General features: G+C 65.1%; 2 protein-coding genes across 5 annotated transcripts in view; both read right to left on the reverse strand.

Annotated features, from left to right (window-relative positions):
• Nucleotides 1-297: 297 nt before the first annotated feature.
• On the reverse strand, nt 298-1,847 carry LOC123593864 (NOTCH regulated ankyrin repeat protein). Its single transcript, XM_045470448.1, has one exon. It carries the CDS (start codon nt 1,834-1,836, stop codon nt 1,492-1,494), a length of 345 nt encoding a protein of 114 aa, XP_045326404.1. The 5' UTR covers nt 1,837-1,847; the 3' UTR covers nt 298-1,491.
• A 5,529-nt stretch (nt 1,848-7,376) lies between these two features.
• The window catches only part of EXD3 (exonuclease 3'-5' domain containing 3), an 81,417-nt gene continuing 71,451 nt past the window's right edge, over nt 7,377-17,342 (reverse strand). For all 4 annotated transcript variants that reach the window (XM_045470090.1, XM_045470089.1, XM_045470087.1 and 1 more), the window contains 3 exons: nt 9,795-9,888; nt 8,038-8,076; nt 7,377-7,747 (listed from right to left, as the gene is read on the reverse strand). In XM_045470090.1, coding sequence (XP_045326046.1) covers nt 7,464-7,747; nt 8,038-8,076; nt 9,795-9,888 — 417 coding nt within the window. In that variant the 3' untranslated portion in view covers nt 7,377-7,463. The remainder of the gene's footprint in view (nt 7,748-8,037; nt 8,077-9,794; nt 9,889-17,342) is intronic.

Raw genomic sequence — 17,342 nt, forward strand, 5'->3', positions numbered from 1 at the left:
GGCACTTCTACCCAGGGGAAGCCTCATTTAAATTTGAATAATTCAGCCTCCCTTTTATTTCTCAGGATCAAAACAACAAGGGGTGTGGGGTTGCATAGAAAATAGGAACCTCGGAGACCAGGAAGGGCGCCTTTCGGGACCGAGAGTGACGCGGAAGCACCGCCTCCAGCCCAGGTCCCCGCGCGGCCCCTCCCCCCATGACAGGGTTTTTGGATTCGAATCGGGTCCTTGAAGCTCCGGGAGACTGAAGAAGGGGCCAAACAGTCCTTCAACTTACTCAGCAATTAGCACAAGAGATTCACAGTCTTATAGGTATTTTATAAAAATATAAATATGGGTACACTGTTGCCTTCACAACGCTGGATACAACGCCCTTTAAAATTGGGTTTATAACCAAGATTCAAAACATACACCTAAAACTTGGCTTAAAATATGTTAATATTTTATATTCTGTCATAAATGTTATGACATTCAAATGTGGCAAATCCATTTACTTTTTTAAAAAAGTGTGCGACCTACTAACTATAATAGAACTCACTAGAAAAGGTAGGACCCCTCCCGCCCCCATCACCGCCACACCCGAGCACCCGTGCTCCCGAGGAAACTTCGCAAAGCCAGCAGGTTCGGGGGATGGTGGCCTCTCTCACGGGAGAGGGGAGAGGGAGCCCCGGGGCTTCCCAAAATTGTGTGCCTGTGTGTCAGGAGGGAGAGGAGAGGGGGTACGGGGGTGGGGGGAGGAGGAGGAGGGGAGAGAGTGAGAAGCAGGGAGAGGGACCTGCACGGGAAAACCATCAGGCTGGGCGGTGTTTTCAGTGCAACCAAGAAATGACAGACTCAAGTTTTTAGTTTTAAGACTAAGAAAAAAAAAAAAAAAAAGTATCTTCCCCCCTATAACCACATTGACCACGCACAATATTTTCCAAACAAAAAAAAAATTCAGGCGCACAAACTTCACCCACAAATATACACACACATGATAAATAGTTTAGAACCCTAAGAACAGCGGAGCGTCTCCACCGTCGCGCGTCCGGGCCGGAAACGCCCCGCCGTGGCCCCTGGGCGACTGCGGGCTTCGGCCGCGGGTCCTGCGGGCGGCGGAGCGCCCCGAGCCCGGCGTCCCCGCCGCCCGCCTTCCACCTTCGGGAGAAAACATTTTGACCGGAGGATCCGGTGTCTCGGGACTCCAAACTTGCTGGTAGCGAGACTCAAATTTCAAAGGGGCTGCAGCCCGCGCCCCGCCCCCACCTCCCCCCCACCCCCCCACCGCGAGGCGGAGGGCGGGGGCCGTGGGAAGCCCTCGGCCCGGGTCCGGGCGGCCGCGCGGGGGCGTCGACCCCTGGCAGCGGGCGCCGCGCGGCCCCCGTGGGCGCGGACGCGCGCGCCAGACTCGTTGTGGCCGCGGGGCCCGGGGGCCCGGTGCGCACCGAGGTAGTTGGCGGGAAGGTACAGCAGACGACACGCTCGAGGCCCGCGTCCGGGTCCGGGCGGGCATCACCGGCCGCTGCCCGCGTACTTGGCCTTGGTGATGAGATAGAGCACGATGTCCTGGTGGCCGCCGAACGCGGCGATGTGCAGCGCGCTCCAGCCGTCGCGGTTGGCCAGGCGGATGTCGGCGCCGAACTTGACCAGCAGCTTCACGAGCTCCAGGTTGCCGTCGATGACCGACTGGTGCAGCGCCGTCTGGCCCTCAGGCCCGAACGAGTTCACGTTGAACTCGCAGTTGGTCATGTTCTGCAGCAGCGACTGCAGCTCCTGCGTGTTGCCCTTGCGCACGGCCTCCTGGAAGATGCGCTGCGTCTGCGGCGCCGAGCAGGTGGACAGCTCGGCCTGGCTCATGCTGCCTCCGGGCGCGGGCCGCGGGCCGCGCCGGGGCTCAGCGCGGGCGGCGGCGGCGGCGGCTGCGGCGCGGGCCCCCGGCTGTCTCGGGGCGCGCCTCGGCGCATGGAGGGCGCGGCGCCCCCGGGCCCCGCACGCCGCCCCTGGGCGTTCCGGGCTCTGGGGGCCGGGGGCCGCCGCCGCGGGGCCCCCGCCGCATCCAGCCGCGCCCGGGCGAGCGGGCGACGGGGGCGGGCACTGCGCTCGCGGGGGCCGGCGGGCCCGGCGGCGGCGCCGCGCGTTCCGGGTCCCTGCTCGCTGCGGCTCCCACGCGGGTCCCACGCGCCTCCCCACGCGCAGCTACACTCGCCCGCCCGCCCGCCGCGCCGGGGCGCCTTTTACTCCCTTTATATTTGCATAACAATAGGGCGCCCGTGACGCGCGCGCCGGCGACCGGATGATTGGGCGGCGCCCACGTGGGGGCGGGGCGGGGGCGGGGCGTGCCTGGGCGGTAGCGCGCTTCGCGGCAGGGGGCGCTGGTCGCCGGCAGGGGGCCAGGTGGCCGTAGCGGGGGGTCCTTGCTCTCCGCACCCCCGCGGTCGTCCCGCCTACTCCCCTTTCTGCCACTCGGGGAATTCCAAGCTCCCTCCGCGGACAGACCCGGGCCCGATCCCCGGCCGAGCGCAACCCCGAGGTGCACCGAAGGGCGGCCTACCCGTGGTGGGGGTTCGCTGACATTTCAGACCCGGGAGGCCCGGGTGGAGAGCCCGGGTCTCACTCCGCGCTTCCGGAGCGCGGGCCGCAGACCCTCTGCGTTCCTCGCGGGCTGGGTGCGCAGCGACAAGACTGGCTCAGCCTGGCCCCCAGGACACGAAGTCCACGCGGGTGACGAGTCCACGAACAGCTCGGGCGTGTGACCTGGGCCACGCGGTCTTTCCTGAACGAGGGCTGCTCCTCTGGCGGCCTGGGTCACCCCGTGTTTTGCCCCCAACCCGACAAGCGTGAGGAGCCAAACCCTGAGGTCCCACCCGGACGAAGCAGGGTCTTTACAGGAGGAAGCTGGGGGCTGGAGGTGCTCAGAAGCCCCTCCAAGGCGGGGAGGTCAGTCGGCCGGACCTCAGGGCCTGCTTCCCTCTCCTGGGCCACCTCCATCAGCACGACTAGGGACAGGCAAGGCCTGGCCAGGTGAGCAGCCCCAGGTAGGGCACCGAGGACCGAAAGAAAGCCCAGCAGTGACTCATTTCCAATCTGTAAACCCATTTTTTATTGACATTCTAATACTCCCGCCAGATTTCCTCATTAGGATTTTACAGCTTATAGCTGGGCTCTGGTGGCTGGAAATCGAGCAGGAATGAGTCTCGGAGCAGTAGGCCCAGGGCAGCAGGGCAGCACACAGGAACTTCAATTCCTTCAGAAGCGGGCTGGAAATTCCCGAGGAGGCGGCCCTGGGCCTCAGCCCGGGAGTCCCCCCCTGTCAGGCCTTGTTTGGGGATGGGCTCCCGTGGGCACCTGCCCGGTGTGCCCCGTGTTTGGAGACATATGTGGGTGGGCGTGTGCCCCCCATCTCGCTCTGTGCTCTGGAACGAGTCGCAGCAGAATCGCAGGAAAAACTGGGTAAGGCCACCCCAGGGCTGGCTGCCTCTGGCCAGCTGCCCTCAGACCTGACCGTTGTGGACTCTCTCGGCGTCCTCCTGGCAGCCAGAGAGAGCTCCCCGAGTCCCTCCCTCTGGTCTTCCCGAGGCTGGTGGTCTGGCTGGTGGTCCAGCTCTTCCGCTCAGCCTTGCTCCCACCAGGAGCTCCCCACAGTGTAGGTGGGTAAGCCCCGGCCTGAGGCGGGAGTCCTGAACCAGGCCCTGTGCTAGGTTCAGCTGAGGTTGTGACCTGGTGGGGGTGGGGGTGGGGTGCCGGCGTCAACAGCCCCTCCCTTGCCCCACTCATCTTGCCGGGTGGGGTCCCTGGGCCCAGTAAGGGAGACTGCTGGACTGTGAACCCCTCGAGGGCGGGGCCCTGACCACCTCCAGCACCCCCTTCCCTGCATCCTCCCGGCATCAGGGAAGAGGGCATAGGCCCTGTCCCCTGGGGCCTGTATTTATCTCTGGACAGTGCCCAGGGCTATCCCCAGAAGGCGGGGGGGTTCATAGGCCCCAGCGCAGGTGGGTTCAGGTCCCCTGACCTGAAGAAGGGCATCTGGAGACCCTGTAGGGCCCGGGAGCAGAGCCCGGGGGTGAAATGTCCCTTGGACACCCGCGCAGGCTTCGGGGTGGGCAGACAAAGGGGCCCTGTGAGCTCAGTGTGGGAATGCACGGCCACCACCATGGGCCATGAAATCGGTGGCTTGGGTGCCCCCGGCAGGGACAGAGCGGCCACAGGAGTCTAGCCTGATGTTGCCTCCTGCCCCACCCAGGGCTCGGCGTGAGGGTCAGACAGGTGTAGCCAGGTCTGCCACTGTGGGGTTCGGGTGACAGTCACACTATCTCTGGGGAGCCGATGGGATTCCCGTGGCCGTGCCGTGGCTGGGAGGGTATTTCTGGTCTGAGCCGCTTTGGTCCACACCCTGGGAGTTGCCCCATTTGAGGACAGGAGGGGAAGCGGGGCTTGCAGGGCACTGGCTCCCAGTAATCTCTTGTTCAGTGTTTGCTGAAGGAATGGTCCAAAAGGAGGACATTTGTTCCAAATGCCTTGGAGGGAATGGGGAAGCCAGGCCCCACCCTGCGGCCCAGAGAAACCCCTCTCCGGTGTGGGTGGGGTTTCTTGGTGGTGTTGTATATAGATAAGCAGTTCACTGGCTCTGAGTGAGAAACCCCTGACCTGGGGTCGGGGGGGGGGGGGGGGGCGGGGACAGACTCGACCCTGACCATGCGGCAGGACCCCGTCCTTCTCCCTATTGGCTCCAAGGATGTCACCCTGAAGGGCCGTGGTGGGTGGAGGCCAGAGTTGGAGAGGGCCCCCTTCTTTCTCTGGGGACCCCCTTCCTTTAGAGGCTCATAGCAGTGGGTGTTGGGGGGGGGAACACTGTGGGCAGGGGTGGAGCGGCCTGGGGAGCATTCTGGGATATGGGCTGGGAAGGTCTGGGTGGAGCGGCCTGGGGAGGACAGCGCAGAAGAGGCGGCTGGCCAGAGCTGGGCCAAGGCCTGCGGCCACCTTAAAGGCACTAGGCGGGGGAGGGAGGGTGAGCAGGCAGGCGGGCAGTGGGGGCGGGGCTTCCAGCTAATTCATTAAAATGTGTCGGGGAGCGTGGGAAAGAGGAGAGTGTTTCTTCCCAGCAGCCCAGACACCTGGTAGAAGGGCCGAGAGAGGATAGAGATCAAATAACAAACACTCAGCCCTCGGCCAGAGCGGAGGAAGGACGCCCGGGGCAGGAACTGTGGCAGACAATCACTGCGCGGCCGCTTAGGGCACGGCCTGGCACTAGGGCCGTAGCCCACCCTGATGGCGTGGTGCCTGACCCCTAGCTTGGGAGGGGGCCTGAGGCAGTCCTGGGGCCTCAGAAGGCTTTTTGGGCTGACCTCCTGATGGCTCAGGACCAGGCGTCGGGGGCTGGGGCCTAGGATGGGGTTGCCGTGGGGCTGGGCTGGGCTGGCAGCGAGTACGTGAGCCTGGGAGGGTTCCCGGGGGGACACGGCCAGTCTGGGCAGCAGAGGGGTGGGGAGGTGGGAAGGCAGGCTGGACAGTACGCGTGTAGCTGTGAGGGGCACACTGGGAAAGAGGCCCCACGCAGTCGCCCTCTTCTCCCTCTAGAGGGTGCGCGGGGCAGTGGGGTGCTGGGGCCCGGCCTGCCTGGAGGGACAGGAAGGACACGTGGTCTCCTGTCTCCCCCGTGCCGGTCCCTGGCTCTGGCCTCCTTGTGTTAAGGACCAGCTGCAACCACCACCAGGGCCTTGGGTCAAACAGAGTCTCCAGAGTCTTCAGGAAGCAGCTGGGTTGGGCAGTGGGGCCGGCACCCCTGGCGGTTTCCTCCTGACCTTACTAGGGGAGGAGCGTGGTCAGGGCTGCCTCCCAGGACAGGACGCGGGCCAGTGGTCTGGCTCTCGGAAGCAGCACCCCGATCACAGAAGGTCCTGAGCCCTGGTGGGGTGTCTGCTCGCCCCCACGGCCCCACGTGGCCCTCGGGCTCAGCAGTGACCGAAGGGTGGGGGAAGCCAGGGTTGCACGCTTGGCCCTGACACGGTGCCCCCGCTCAGCCCGGTCCTGTCCTGAGTCTCCGAGTCCCTCCCTCCATCTGTGCGGTAGCATCTGGTCCGGCTGGCCCCAAGGTTGCTGCGGGGCCGGGTGGGCCAGCGCCCGACACGAGGTGGGCGTTTTCAGGGAAAGGAAATGATGGGCAGTGTGGCAGGATGGGTGCATGGCGTTCAGTATGAGCCCCCAGCCTCATACTCTTGGGCCTGACCCCCAGCCCAGGCGGGGGCAGAGGTAGGCCTGGCACTGCCAGCATCCACCTGGTACCTGAGGCCGTCACACCTGGGCCTGCAGGTGCACCCGCTCTGGGCAGAGGCAACAGCCCTGCCCCGCCCCGCCCCCCCCGGGCTCCCGGGCCCTGAGGCTTCCGCCTGGGTTCCCGGGCCAAATCTGAGCTGGTTTCCGCTCAAGGCAGGAAGGACAGGAAAGGGATGTGGGGGGGGGGGGGGGGCACATTCCTAGGGAGTGAGCCAGGAGGAGGCGGCCAGGGCAAGATGCAGTCTAGGTCCCTCTCCCCGCCCACCTGGCACCGGTGCCCGGGGCCCTCGGGTGTCGGCAACGGGTGCCTGCGCCTCAGTTTCCCAGAGAGTAGGTGGAGCAGTGGCTGTTTCCTGCAGTTGTGAGGGTGGACGCTCTCGTGTGCAGGGCCCCCTTGTGGCTTCGGCTGCCACTCTGTTTCATGAGAGGAGGCCACCTCGACCGGGCTGGGGCGGGGGGAAGAAGCCATGTGGGGTCACACTCCGGCCGGCGAGGGGGCGAGGGCAGCAGATGCAGAGGTGGGCCTCCCCTCCAGGCATGGCCCTCCAGACACAACGGATGCCCCCCTAGAGGGTGGCCGCCCTGCCTCTTGCACCACAGAGGGCTGGGCCCTGTTCCCCAGGAAGCCCCCCACCCCCACCCCCGCCACATCTGGCCTAAAGGGCCCTGGCCCTGCGGGGTCCCACCATCTACACTCCCTGGAACTGGAGGCCTCCCCGAAGGTCTGAGGAGCCCAGGAAGGTGGGACAGAGGGGGGTGGCGTTTGCCAACACAGCGAAGGGAGTGGGCCCCCAGTGCGTGGGGGGCCTGTGTGCCCCCGCCTCCCTCCGCCCCACTGAGCCCTGCTGACGGGAGCCGCTTGGGTCCCAGCCCCGGGCCTTTGTGAAGGCCATTTCCTCTACCAGGCGTGTCCTTCCCACTTTCCGTCGGCCTCATTCCCGAGTGTCAGGCGGTTCTCAGCTCAGGGTCCGAGCATCCTGACCTTGTGCAAGAACTTTCATCCCTTCCACCCCGGTCCTAGCTCTGCACCTGGGGCTGGCGCCCAGGTGTATGCAATGAGTCCACGGCCACAGGTGCACCTAGGGCCAGGCCCAGGTGTGTGCAGTGAGTCCATGGCCGCAGGCCCATGCAGGTCAGGACTTTTATTACCTGTATTGCTGGGGGGGGGTGGGTGGATGCCCCAGGGGGCAGTGCAGGCCCGTGGGCCTGGGGGCTCAGCTCTGCTTCCAGGGGCTGGAGGCGCCGCTCAGGATCTGGCTGAATTGCGAGGTGACGCGGCACAGGTGGGAGCCCTCCCAGAAGACCTTGCCACAGCCAGAGCAGCAGTAGAAATGGCGTAGCCCCGGCCGCCGCAGCACGCCCTCCGGGACCCCTGCCAGCTGCAGCCGGGTGCCACTGGCCAGTGTGGCAGGCGCGCCAGCCCGCAGGTCTGCGGCCTCCAGCCAGCGGCAAGGTGGGTCGTAGGTACAGCCCCCGGGGGCCTCCTCTGGGGCCGAGCCTGGAAAGGTGGGGGGTGGGCGGCCACTCTGAGCTCTCAGCCTTATGGTGGGGTGGGGTGGGAGGGGCTGGGGGGATGGTCTCGCCTCCACCCTGTTCTTTCCGGTGCCTCTGCCCTACACTGCCTGGTCCCCCCAACGCTCTGCCTCATCTTACCCACGGACCCCTGGCCCTCTCTCCCCACTGGCCCTGCCCGCTACCCCTCACCTAGGGCACGGGCCTCTCCTCTCAGGGCAGTCCCCTCTCCTGGGCCAGGAACAAACCCTGTCAGTGGGTGGTCCCAGGGCTCACCTGCCTCCTGTATGTCCTCGCTCTGGGTGGCCTCATCACCTGGCAATCAATTGAGGACATCAGGGACTGTCCTAAGGGTGGGTCCTGGCAGCCCCAGTGCCCACAGTGCACCTCCAAGTGCCCAGCCTCTCCTCCCACCCTTAGCAGAAAGGGCAAAGGGTAGGGGACTGAGGAGCTTTGGTGCCAGCCTGATCCCCTCCCATGGGAACTCACACCTTGGAATGTTCTTGGGGCTCAAAGGTCCTTGGGAAACGAGTTCTGGGCGTGAGATTGGCCGATTAGGGCACTGGGGGCCTGAGAACGGGCCGGTGGGGGCGGGGGCATCCCATTCGTGGCGATGAGAAGATAAGCCACTGCCAGGGCCTGTGTTTCATAGCAGCAGGGCCCAGGGGACCTGCTGGAGCTCAGGGCGACCTTCTGACTCTGCAAGAGGGTCCCTACCTCCGCTAAGAGCACAGGAGACTCCAGGGAGGTGGCCAGGCCTCGGGCTGCTGAGGGGCCAGTGCAGGCGTGAGGGCAGTGACGGCTGAGGAGTCCTAGCCGGCAGGCGGAAGAAGAGTCCTACCCCTAATTTGCTTGGCAAACATCTCTCCACAGATGGCTCCAGATTAACTTTAGCCAGAGCCTGAATGGATGAGCACTGCCCCCCCTCCCCCCCCTCCCGCCGCAACGCAATGAGGCCATGACCTCCATCTGGTCTCCCTATCTCGCCCTAGTCAGTCCGGCCTCAGCCTTTACCTGGAGGCCCACGAGATGCCAGCAGGCCTGCAGGAGGGCCACCCACCACCTCAGGACAGGCGTGGGCCTCTGGGCAGAGCGCTGGTGGCTCAGAGGAGCCGGGAGCCCAGTGGCGGGGCGGCTCTAGCAGAGGGCAGTGCTCGTACCCTGCTCCTCCCTTCCTGGGCCTTGAACATGTCAAGGCCACACTGTGGAGAGCTGAGAGCTGCTGGGGGCTGGACACAGGCCATCACGATGGCTCACCCGAGGAGCTCCAGCCCCAAACCTCAGGGGGTTTCGGAAGAACAAGAACACCCTCGTGAGGACGTCACCGTCCGGGAGAGCCACGGCGAGCCGTGAAGGGGATCTCAGAGGCACCCTAACCTCAGGCTGACCCCCCTGGAGAGGGCACTAAGACACTCTCCTATCCATCCCATCCTTGCCGTCCGCTGAGGAGCAGCCGGGAGCCTGGGGAGGAGCTGCGAGGCTCCCTCTGGTGCCCCTCTCTCTAGAGGGCGGGGGAGCCGGTGATAGGCATGGAAGGGCACACTCTCTGCCCCAGCCAGCGACTTCAAAGTCTCCTTCCAGTTTCTAGTTTTACAAGGACGGAAACTGAGGCTGGGTCCACGGTTGAGGGGGTTGACATCTGGGGTTTGCCCTCCTTTCTGTCTGTCCGGGATCGTCTGCCTTCAGATTGCTTAGCAGGTGCCAGTGTGCAAGCAAATGTGCATCTGTGCACGTGCACATGTGTGCACAAGTGTGTACAAACAGGTGCGTGCCGGCACACATGCCTGTGTGCGTGTGCACTCTGTGTGAAGGGCAGGGTGACCGGAGAGGGGGGGGGGACCCCACCCCAGAGGGGCCCTGAGTGTCTCAGCTTCCTGGCCTCCTGGGCCTGTAACCTTTGCGCAGCGTGAGCTCTGTCTTTCCACCGGCCCCTGGCCGGCACCTCCCTGGTCATCCCTGCAGTTTAACCCCACAACTGGGCCACTGTCCACAGAGCCCACAGAGCCCACGCCTAACCCCATGGGGCAACATACCTGTGATGCTGGGGCCTTCCGGGCGGCTGCTGAGCCTCACCAGCTGCTTCATCATGTCCTTGGAGACCTTCAGGTACTGGTCACAGTTACAGGCCTGGGGACAGAGGGGGTGCTGAGGCCAGGTGAGGCTCCGCCCACCTCCCACCTCCCACCCCCAGCCTCAGGCTCCTTGCAGCTCTAGGTCTGGCTAGGGGGTTTCACAGAGACAAAAGCACACATCCCTTCCTCTCCTTGCAGGACAGGGCACACCTCCTCCTGGGAGCCCTCCTGCACGGCACTGGATCCTAGTGGGCCCTAGGCAGCCTCTTCCGGCTCATGAGACCCTGTGGGCCTCTGTCATCACCTGGGCTGTCCGCCCCAATCGCAGAGCCTCGAGGGCACAACCAGGCCTGGGCATCCCTGGGCTAGCTCAGCATCAAAGGGTCAGGGTAAGAGGCTTGCAGCGGGCCCCTCAGCCAGGCTGTTTCAGTGTCCGTGCTTCTCGATGATGCCTGTTGCCTGACCCCGCCCCCCTGCCCCCGGGGCACCACATCTACAAGGGATCAGGAGGGAAGCCACTTTTGCTTCTATTTGGGGTCCTTGTCTAGGACGTGCAATGGCTCTTGGAAGGCACTCAGCTCGGCCCTGCTGACCTTGCAGTGACACTGGGGGTGGGGGCAGGGGCTTCTGGGGCCCATCCTGTCCTCCCAACACAGCTGCCCCAGGGTTGCTTCATGATGGCCACTGACCGACGGGGTGAAGGACCCCAGGGTCCCCATGATGAGGTAAGGAGGGCCCAAGGGAGAGTGGGAGGGGCCACTGGTTCCCAGGCAGGTGGGCACAGGTGCTCATGGACACATGCACAGCCAGTCACAGCCCTTCCCCAAATCAGAGCGGCCTGTAAGAGGAGGATGAGCCTAGAGCAGGGCCTGAGGTTGGGAGGGGGCGTTCCGGGGCCACAGGGAGGAGGGGTCCATGATCTGTGCTCATGGGATCACTCCCGGGCCCCTCCTGGAGGAGCCTGACCGGTGCCCTGAATGACACAGCTCCCAGGGGTGGGTGGGTAGGTGGCAGCCACCAGCCCCTGGAGCCTCAGGGTGTGCCCACGTCAGGGGCGGTGCCCCCTGCCCCCACACGCCCTTTTCCCATGGGCCTTTCGACACCATGAGCTTGCTGTACTGCATCCAGCATCGGGAGCCAGGGCCTGGGGGCGCCGGAGGGTGGGGCCACCTCTTCGGGGAGGCCTGGGTGGGGCTGGGGCAGGGCTGGTGCCAGCAGGACCCTTCCTCCTGCCTCTCGGGGGGGGGGGGGTGCCTCCTGTCCCCTGGCCACCTCTCTGGCACGGGGAGTCTGCCGTGGGCCCTGGCCTCCCGGTCACAGACCCAGGGACCTTCCTGGGCAGGAGTGCAGGTGGAGCCCTGGCCGCAGGTCTAGCCTGTGGTCACTCCAGGTCCAGCTGGGAAGAGGGTGGTCGCTGCCCTGGGCTGCCCACCACAGAGAACTGCGTTCGCCCTTCTCCCCCGCTACCCAGGCCCCCCCAGGGGACGGAGCCTGTAGGTGTGAGAGGGATGCCGCATTAGTGGGAGGGGGTGGGAGCCTTCCCAGGACCTGGGCCTGATGCACACACCTGGGCGGGACTGCCAGCTCACGCTGAGTCACGGCACGAAGACAAACCACCGGTGCCATCCACAAGGACCCGGCCCCACCCTCGGGAACCACCGGTGCTGCTTTTCCCACGGCTGCTGCCCACTGCTGGGCCCTACCGTCACCCCATAGGGCCCTGGGAGGCCCTGTCCCACCCCCACCCCCGACTGGAAAAGCCGGTTCTATATGCTCACCCCCTCTCTGGCCTGTGCTCCCCATCTGCAGGAAGGACCAGCATCTGGCGGCTCCCTGTGTCTCCTGTCCCCGTCCCCTGCAAGGTCCACCTGCCTCACACAAGGCTGAGGCCCTGCTCTTTGGGGCCCATGGCCCAGCACAGGCCTGGTCATGGGCTAGGTGCCAGTCCAGCAGAGGTCCCTTCCTGACACCAAAGGGGGAGACATTGCCTTTCATGATGAAGAAAGGGGGCTTCTGAGGGGCTGAGTAACCTGCTTACAGGGCCCTCGGCTAGCGAGGACCCCACACCAGGGTCCTCACGCTGACCCTTAGGAGAGGGGGGTATGTGCAGGTGGTGTCTGGGCCATGCCCACTCCCCCTTGGGGGACGCACGAACCCGAGCCCTGGGATGCCAGTGGGCCTGGACAGACTGCAGTGGGGGTCCCGGGGAAGGCCCTGGACAGGGGCTGGGTGGGATGGTCTTGTGAGTCCAGCCTGGTCTCTGTGTACCCCCATTCAGTCTGGGAGTCTGAGGGCGGGGAGGGCCTCCAGCCCCAGAGCCTGGCTGGGCGGGAAGGGCCAGGTGAGTCGGGGGCTGGAGGGGCTGGGAAGGCTCGTGGCTTCCTGGTCCCAGGAGCCCACCTGCGTGCCCGGTCCGCACAGCTCTTACAGCTGCTTGGAGCCAACACCCACTTGCCGTGCTGTCCCAACTCAGGGCACTCTGTCCACCTGGGGACTGTCTCGGCCAGAGACCTGAGCCCACAAGGGGGAGGTTGCCTCCCAGGGGCTGGGGCGCCAGCAGTGACTGGTCATCGGGACTGCTGGGGCCCACAGACCGGGAGTTAGGCAGACTTGACCTTTTGGTCCACCCTCTGCAGCCCCTTGCCCCTCCCTGGGGCCTGGGGAGGGCGGGAGAGGCCTGCTTTGGCCACTTCTCCAGGAGGCTCTGTTTTCTGGGCTTCTTGGGGGTGTGACGAGAGGCTATAGCAGGCACTTGGGACACCTGCCCGTTCCACTGAGGCTAAGACTTGGCAGGGGGGAGCTGGGGGGCTTTGAGGGGCCATGCCCAAGGGCGGTCTGAGCCCAGGATTCGCAGTCACACTCACCCAAGGAGTGGTCGTGGCCACCAGAACCAAGAGCTGCGCAACAGGCAAGGTCACAGCAACTGTCCTGAAGTCTGCGTCCCTGGAAACGTCTGTGTTCCCACCTGCCCTGGGTGCAGGGCCACCCACACACACACAACCCTGGTCAGCACGCCTGCAGGTGTCTGCTGTGCACAACCAGCGGACAGCTGGCACACAGGTGTAGAGTCCAGAGGGGCATGCCCCAGCCAGGGCCACAGAACGGGCTGGGCAGGGCCAGCAGGCAGCTCGGAGGGGCCCTTGTACACGTTCCTCTCCAGAGGCGACCAGCCCTCCCTGGTCCCAGGACAGCACAGCCCCGTTGGTTGCTTGTAAACACCCTTGGGCCCCCATCAGCCTTGAGCCCCAGGCCTCAGCAAATGGGGGGTGGGTGCGAGGGAGAGAGGAGGGCGGGATAGAAGCCATACCTGGGACTCACCCGGGCATGGGGTATGAGAGAGAACACGTGTTCCTAAGGGTGCAGGGCCTGCCTAGGCTGGGAGCCCAGAGAAGGGACCCCCGCCCTAAGAAGGACGTGAGTGGGGCCTCCTGCCCAGCCTGCAGCCAGGTCCATGACCTGAGCTCCGCACCACAGGCTGGCTGCCTGGGGAGTTCACACCACCCTGCTGCCCCAGCTCGGTAGGCACTAGGCACCGCTGAGAGTTTTAGGCTCCAGCTGGGAAGTGGGCCCAGGCCACTTGGGTGCCCTCCTTCTGAGCAAGGGGCAGGCTTGTAGAAACCTCACTCCTGCCTGATGGCAAGTGCGGTCCAGGCTCCAAGCGGGGGCCCTGCCAGACCCCTGCAGCCCCCACCCCCAGTGGGGGAGGAGGGGAGTCATTCTGGAGCCCAGGCCCTGGAAGGCCATGTTTGGGGATTTCTGACCCACAGGCAGGGCGGGTGGGGGCTGGACTCAGAAGCTGTGGCATGTTCTAGAGTAATGGGCTATTTCTTGCTCATTTAGAGCAAATTGGAACAAGAGTGAAGCATAAAAAAGCAGAAGAAAAGAAACAGCACTTCGTCCCACCGCCTGGTGGGAAAAGCCAACGCGGCACTGAGAATGGTTTCCGGCACCTTCCTGAGCACATCTACACGTGGCCAGCGTCTCGGATGCTCCGGTCAGGGTAGTGGGAGCCCTGGAGGGTCTCAACTTCAGGACACCAGCATCCCTGTTCCCAGGGTGCTTTTCTGCCCATTTGGTCCCTGCCAAGTGCCACCTCCCCCTACAGTCCACACTTGCTGTCCTGAGGCCTCCCCAGTCTGGCTCATCCACCGTGACCGCCCCCAGGGCCACCCTAACAAATGGTGCCGCGTGCAGGGCCAGCGGGCTGGGATGAAAGGCTACTGGCCTGACACCTTGCCCGGACGGGGCGGGAACAAAGCCCCAGAGGAAGTGGTGAGGCCTGGGTCTGCTCCACACCTCACTCTCCCACACCATCCAGGCAGCACCTCGTGGGGCCCTGAGCCATCTGCCCCCAAAGGTGATGTGGCCCTGGAGCGGAGCACGACTGCTGGGGCCCTCCTCCAAGACAAGCACATCAGCCAGCTTTGCCCATGAGGACCCTGTTGGCCCCCGGCACGGGGTGTTGTCTGATTGCCCAGAGGAGACGGGACAAGGGGCCAGGAGGACGGAGCCCCCTCCCTGCAGCTGGCCCACAGGGCATCTGTGTGATGTGACCCCATCCTGCTGGCCTGGGGCGAACGCTGGACAGAAGGGCCAGGACCCAGGCCCTGCAAGGAGCGCGTGGCTGGGGCTGATGCACAGGCCTGCATGGGCAGGTTTTCAAACCCAACCCCGGTGCTCTTCTGTCTGTGGAGCAGGCCCCCTCCTGCCGGTGGCCTCCAACCTGGATGTCTATGACCCGGGACAGCAGCCCTACAGGGGCCGTGCTCCAGCGCCAGCCCTGTCCCCAGGCCCGGGAAGGCCAGTTCCCATGGGCCCATCCCTTTGTAGGCTCAGGACAGTGTCTCCACAGACACAGCAGGGCCTGGGCACAGTCAGCATTGTGTGGGTTCCCTAGGGGGTCAGGAGCCACTGGCACTGGGGCGTGTGGGGTGCAGGAGTCCCCGAGGGGCTATGGCTGGGCACGTGTGTGAGGCTGGCGCCCTGCAGGTGTCTCTCTCGTAAGCATTCCGGCACGAAGGGTGCAGGAGCACTGAGGGTGTGTGTGCACGTGAGCAGCGCAGAGGCGTGAGCAGGAGTGAGCAGGAGTGAGTGTTCCAAGGTGTGGATGAGGGACCTGTGTGACGGGGCGTGTCAGGGCGAGTCACTTCACATGTCCCCTGACCCTGGGAGTGTGTCTGCGTATGAGCAGTCTGGCCTGACACCTGTAGACAGGGGCTTGTGTGCACCTCGCCAGGGAGTGCAGGAGGGGTGCTCCCGGGGGCCTCTATTTTCAGTGGCAGGAGACCTGAACATCCACCTCCCCCAGCACGTGTGGAGGGGACAATGGCATCTGGGACTTTCCCGGCTGGCGACCGGCTCATGGGGCACAGGCTCAGGCTGATGCCACCTTGTGCAGCCTTCGGAGGCCAGCACCCCGCGACTGGGGCCTTGGCCTCAAAGGCAGACGTGCGGCTGGCGCCTGGAGCCAGACACCCTCCCCGCCAGCCTCCTGCTACAGGGACGGGAGGGCCTGCTGGACTCCCTGGGAGTGGACCCCCCAGCTCCAGAGCTGCCCTCATGCCTGCAGTGGGTGAGGGCGGGCTGACAACTCACAGTGAGGGCCCCGATAGCCACGGCTGGGGGTGGATACCCCTGAACCTGCAGCAGCACACGGCTGGTCTCTCTGATGGCGAGGGAGGGGGGAAAAGGGTGGTGGGTGGAAAGGGCAGAGGGGCACAGCAGGCGTGACAGCCAGAGGCTGCCCGAGCAGGAAGCCCTGCCCCGCCTCGGTGTACCCTGGCCAGGGAGACTCGGGAGGGTCACAGCCCTTCCCCCAGGCCCCTCTGGGGCTTGCAGGCCGGAGCCCTGGGCAGTGGCCACACATAGGACTGGCGGGTGGGCCTCCTACTTGGCATCCACTCCCCACCCTGGGTGCCCGGGCTTCTGAAAAGCTCCTCCTCCAGCTGCACCAGCCATAGCCCAGGGCCCACTGGGGACCCCCGTGCAGACCCCCTCGTGGGGGCAGTGAGGCCGACTCCAGCCCAGGCTGTCTGAAGCTGGGTGGAATGGACCCCCTTGTTCCAGCTCACTTGGGTGGGCCAGGGCTGGCCTTCATGGAGGCAGGCCAAGGTGAGCCAGGGGGCCCAGACTGGTAGCCAAGTCCTGCCCTGCTTCCTCAACCCTGATACGACACAGTCACAGTCCCCCTCAGGCAGCCAGCGAGAATTTGGGCCCTGAATGCGAATTTCAGATCAAGTGTGGGATGGGATTACAGTTCTATGTGAGAAGGTATTCACTATTTTCTGCGGGGTCTGTGTTTGTACTTCGTAAAACCAGTGACCTAGACTCTGCAGGGTATTAGGAGGAACCGAGGCCCCAGAACCTGCTCCCGGTCAGGGAGACCCTAATGAGGAGTGGGTGCTTTTGTCCCCACGCACAAGGCAGGGTTGGCCAGGGCCCCCTGGGTGGCTCCACGAGGTGTGGGGGGCCACAGAGCACCTGCCCTAGGTTAAATCCAATACAATCTGGCCTCAGGCCCCGTGTGTGGGGTGCTGTCTGCCTCCCTTTGGCGACCTCAGCAACCCCTAGGCGGCACCCCCTCCAGTAACCCCCCCGCCAGGCGCACCCCCCCCCCCATCCTGGGGCTCCCGGGCACCCCAGCGCGGCGGGCGCAGCGCGGCCCGTTCCCAGACGGGGGAGGGGCAGCGGGCCGTGAGAACCAGCCGGCGGCCGGGCCGCGTGGGAAAGCGGGAGGAGGGGCGGGCGGGGAGGGCGGGGCGCGCCTGGGAACGGCCCCCGCCCCCGGCCGGCCTTTGAAAGGGCCACTCAGGACACCCGGCCGAGATTCAAAAGCAAACGGTTGCGCCTGCCTTCCCGCGCCAGGACCCGGGGCCAGGGGGGCTGGGGTACCCCTCCCACCTAGGGCCAAGGGAGGCAACGGGGGCGGGGGGGGGGCAGGCTAAGGAAGTTGGGGAGGGGCCCCGAGGCTGTGCCAGCCGGGATCAGCTCTGGTTGTCCCCCTTCAACAGACAAGTGGAGCCAAGCCCTCAGACAGCAGGCAGCGGCCTGGAAGGGAACTGGAGCCCTGAAGCCTGGGGTCTGAAGCTGTCTGAATGTCTGTGGGGCCTGCCTTTCACTCACAGCAGGCCTGCCCTACTGTGTTCCCAGCCAAGGGAGAGAGGAGCCCCCAAAGTACTCCTCCAAAGAGTGGTGATGCTCTAGAGATTGGGCTGGGGGCCTGGAGGCCTTCCTGGAGGAAGTGACAGACAACCTGGGGCTTGGTGGACCAAGTGGGGAGGGTGGGAGATCAGGTGCCAAGGGGGCCACAGTACGATGGGCCCAGCACTGTGGGGAGCCAGCCTGAGTGGGGGCTGAGACAGGGCAGGGGTCCCCTGGTCCTCTCCTCCCTGCCTCTTCCCAGGGCCACTGAGTCAGGCTAAGAGAGGCGGCTCCTTCCACCACACCTATGCCTTGAAATGCGTTTTCCAAGATGAGGGGAGGAAGCAGCAGTCCTTGCTGGAGCCTGAC

The sequence above is a fragment of the Leopardus geoffroyi genome, chromosome D4, assembly GCF_018350155.1.
Source record: "Leopardus geoffroyi isolate Oge1 chromosome D4, O.geoffroyi_Oge1_pat1.0, whole genome shotgun sequence".
Taxonomy (NCBI): Eukaryota; Metazoa; Chordata; class Mammalia; order Carnivora; family Felidae; genus Leopardus; species Leopardus geoffroyi.

Coding starts and splice junctions, on each gene's coding strand:
- LOC123593864 (XM_045470448.1), bottom strand. CDS start 1,836: ATGAGCCAGGCCGAGCTGTCCACCTGCTCGGCGCCGCAGACGCAGCGC.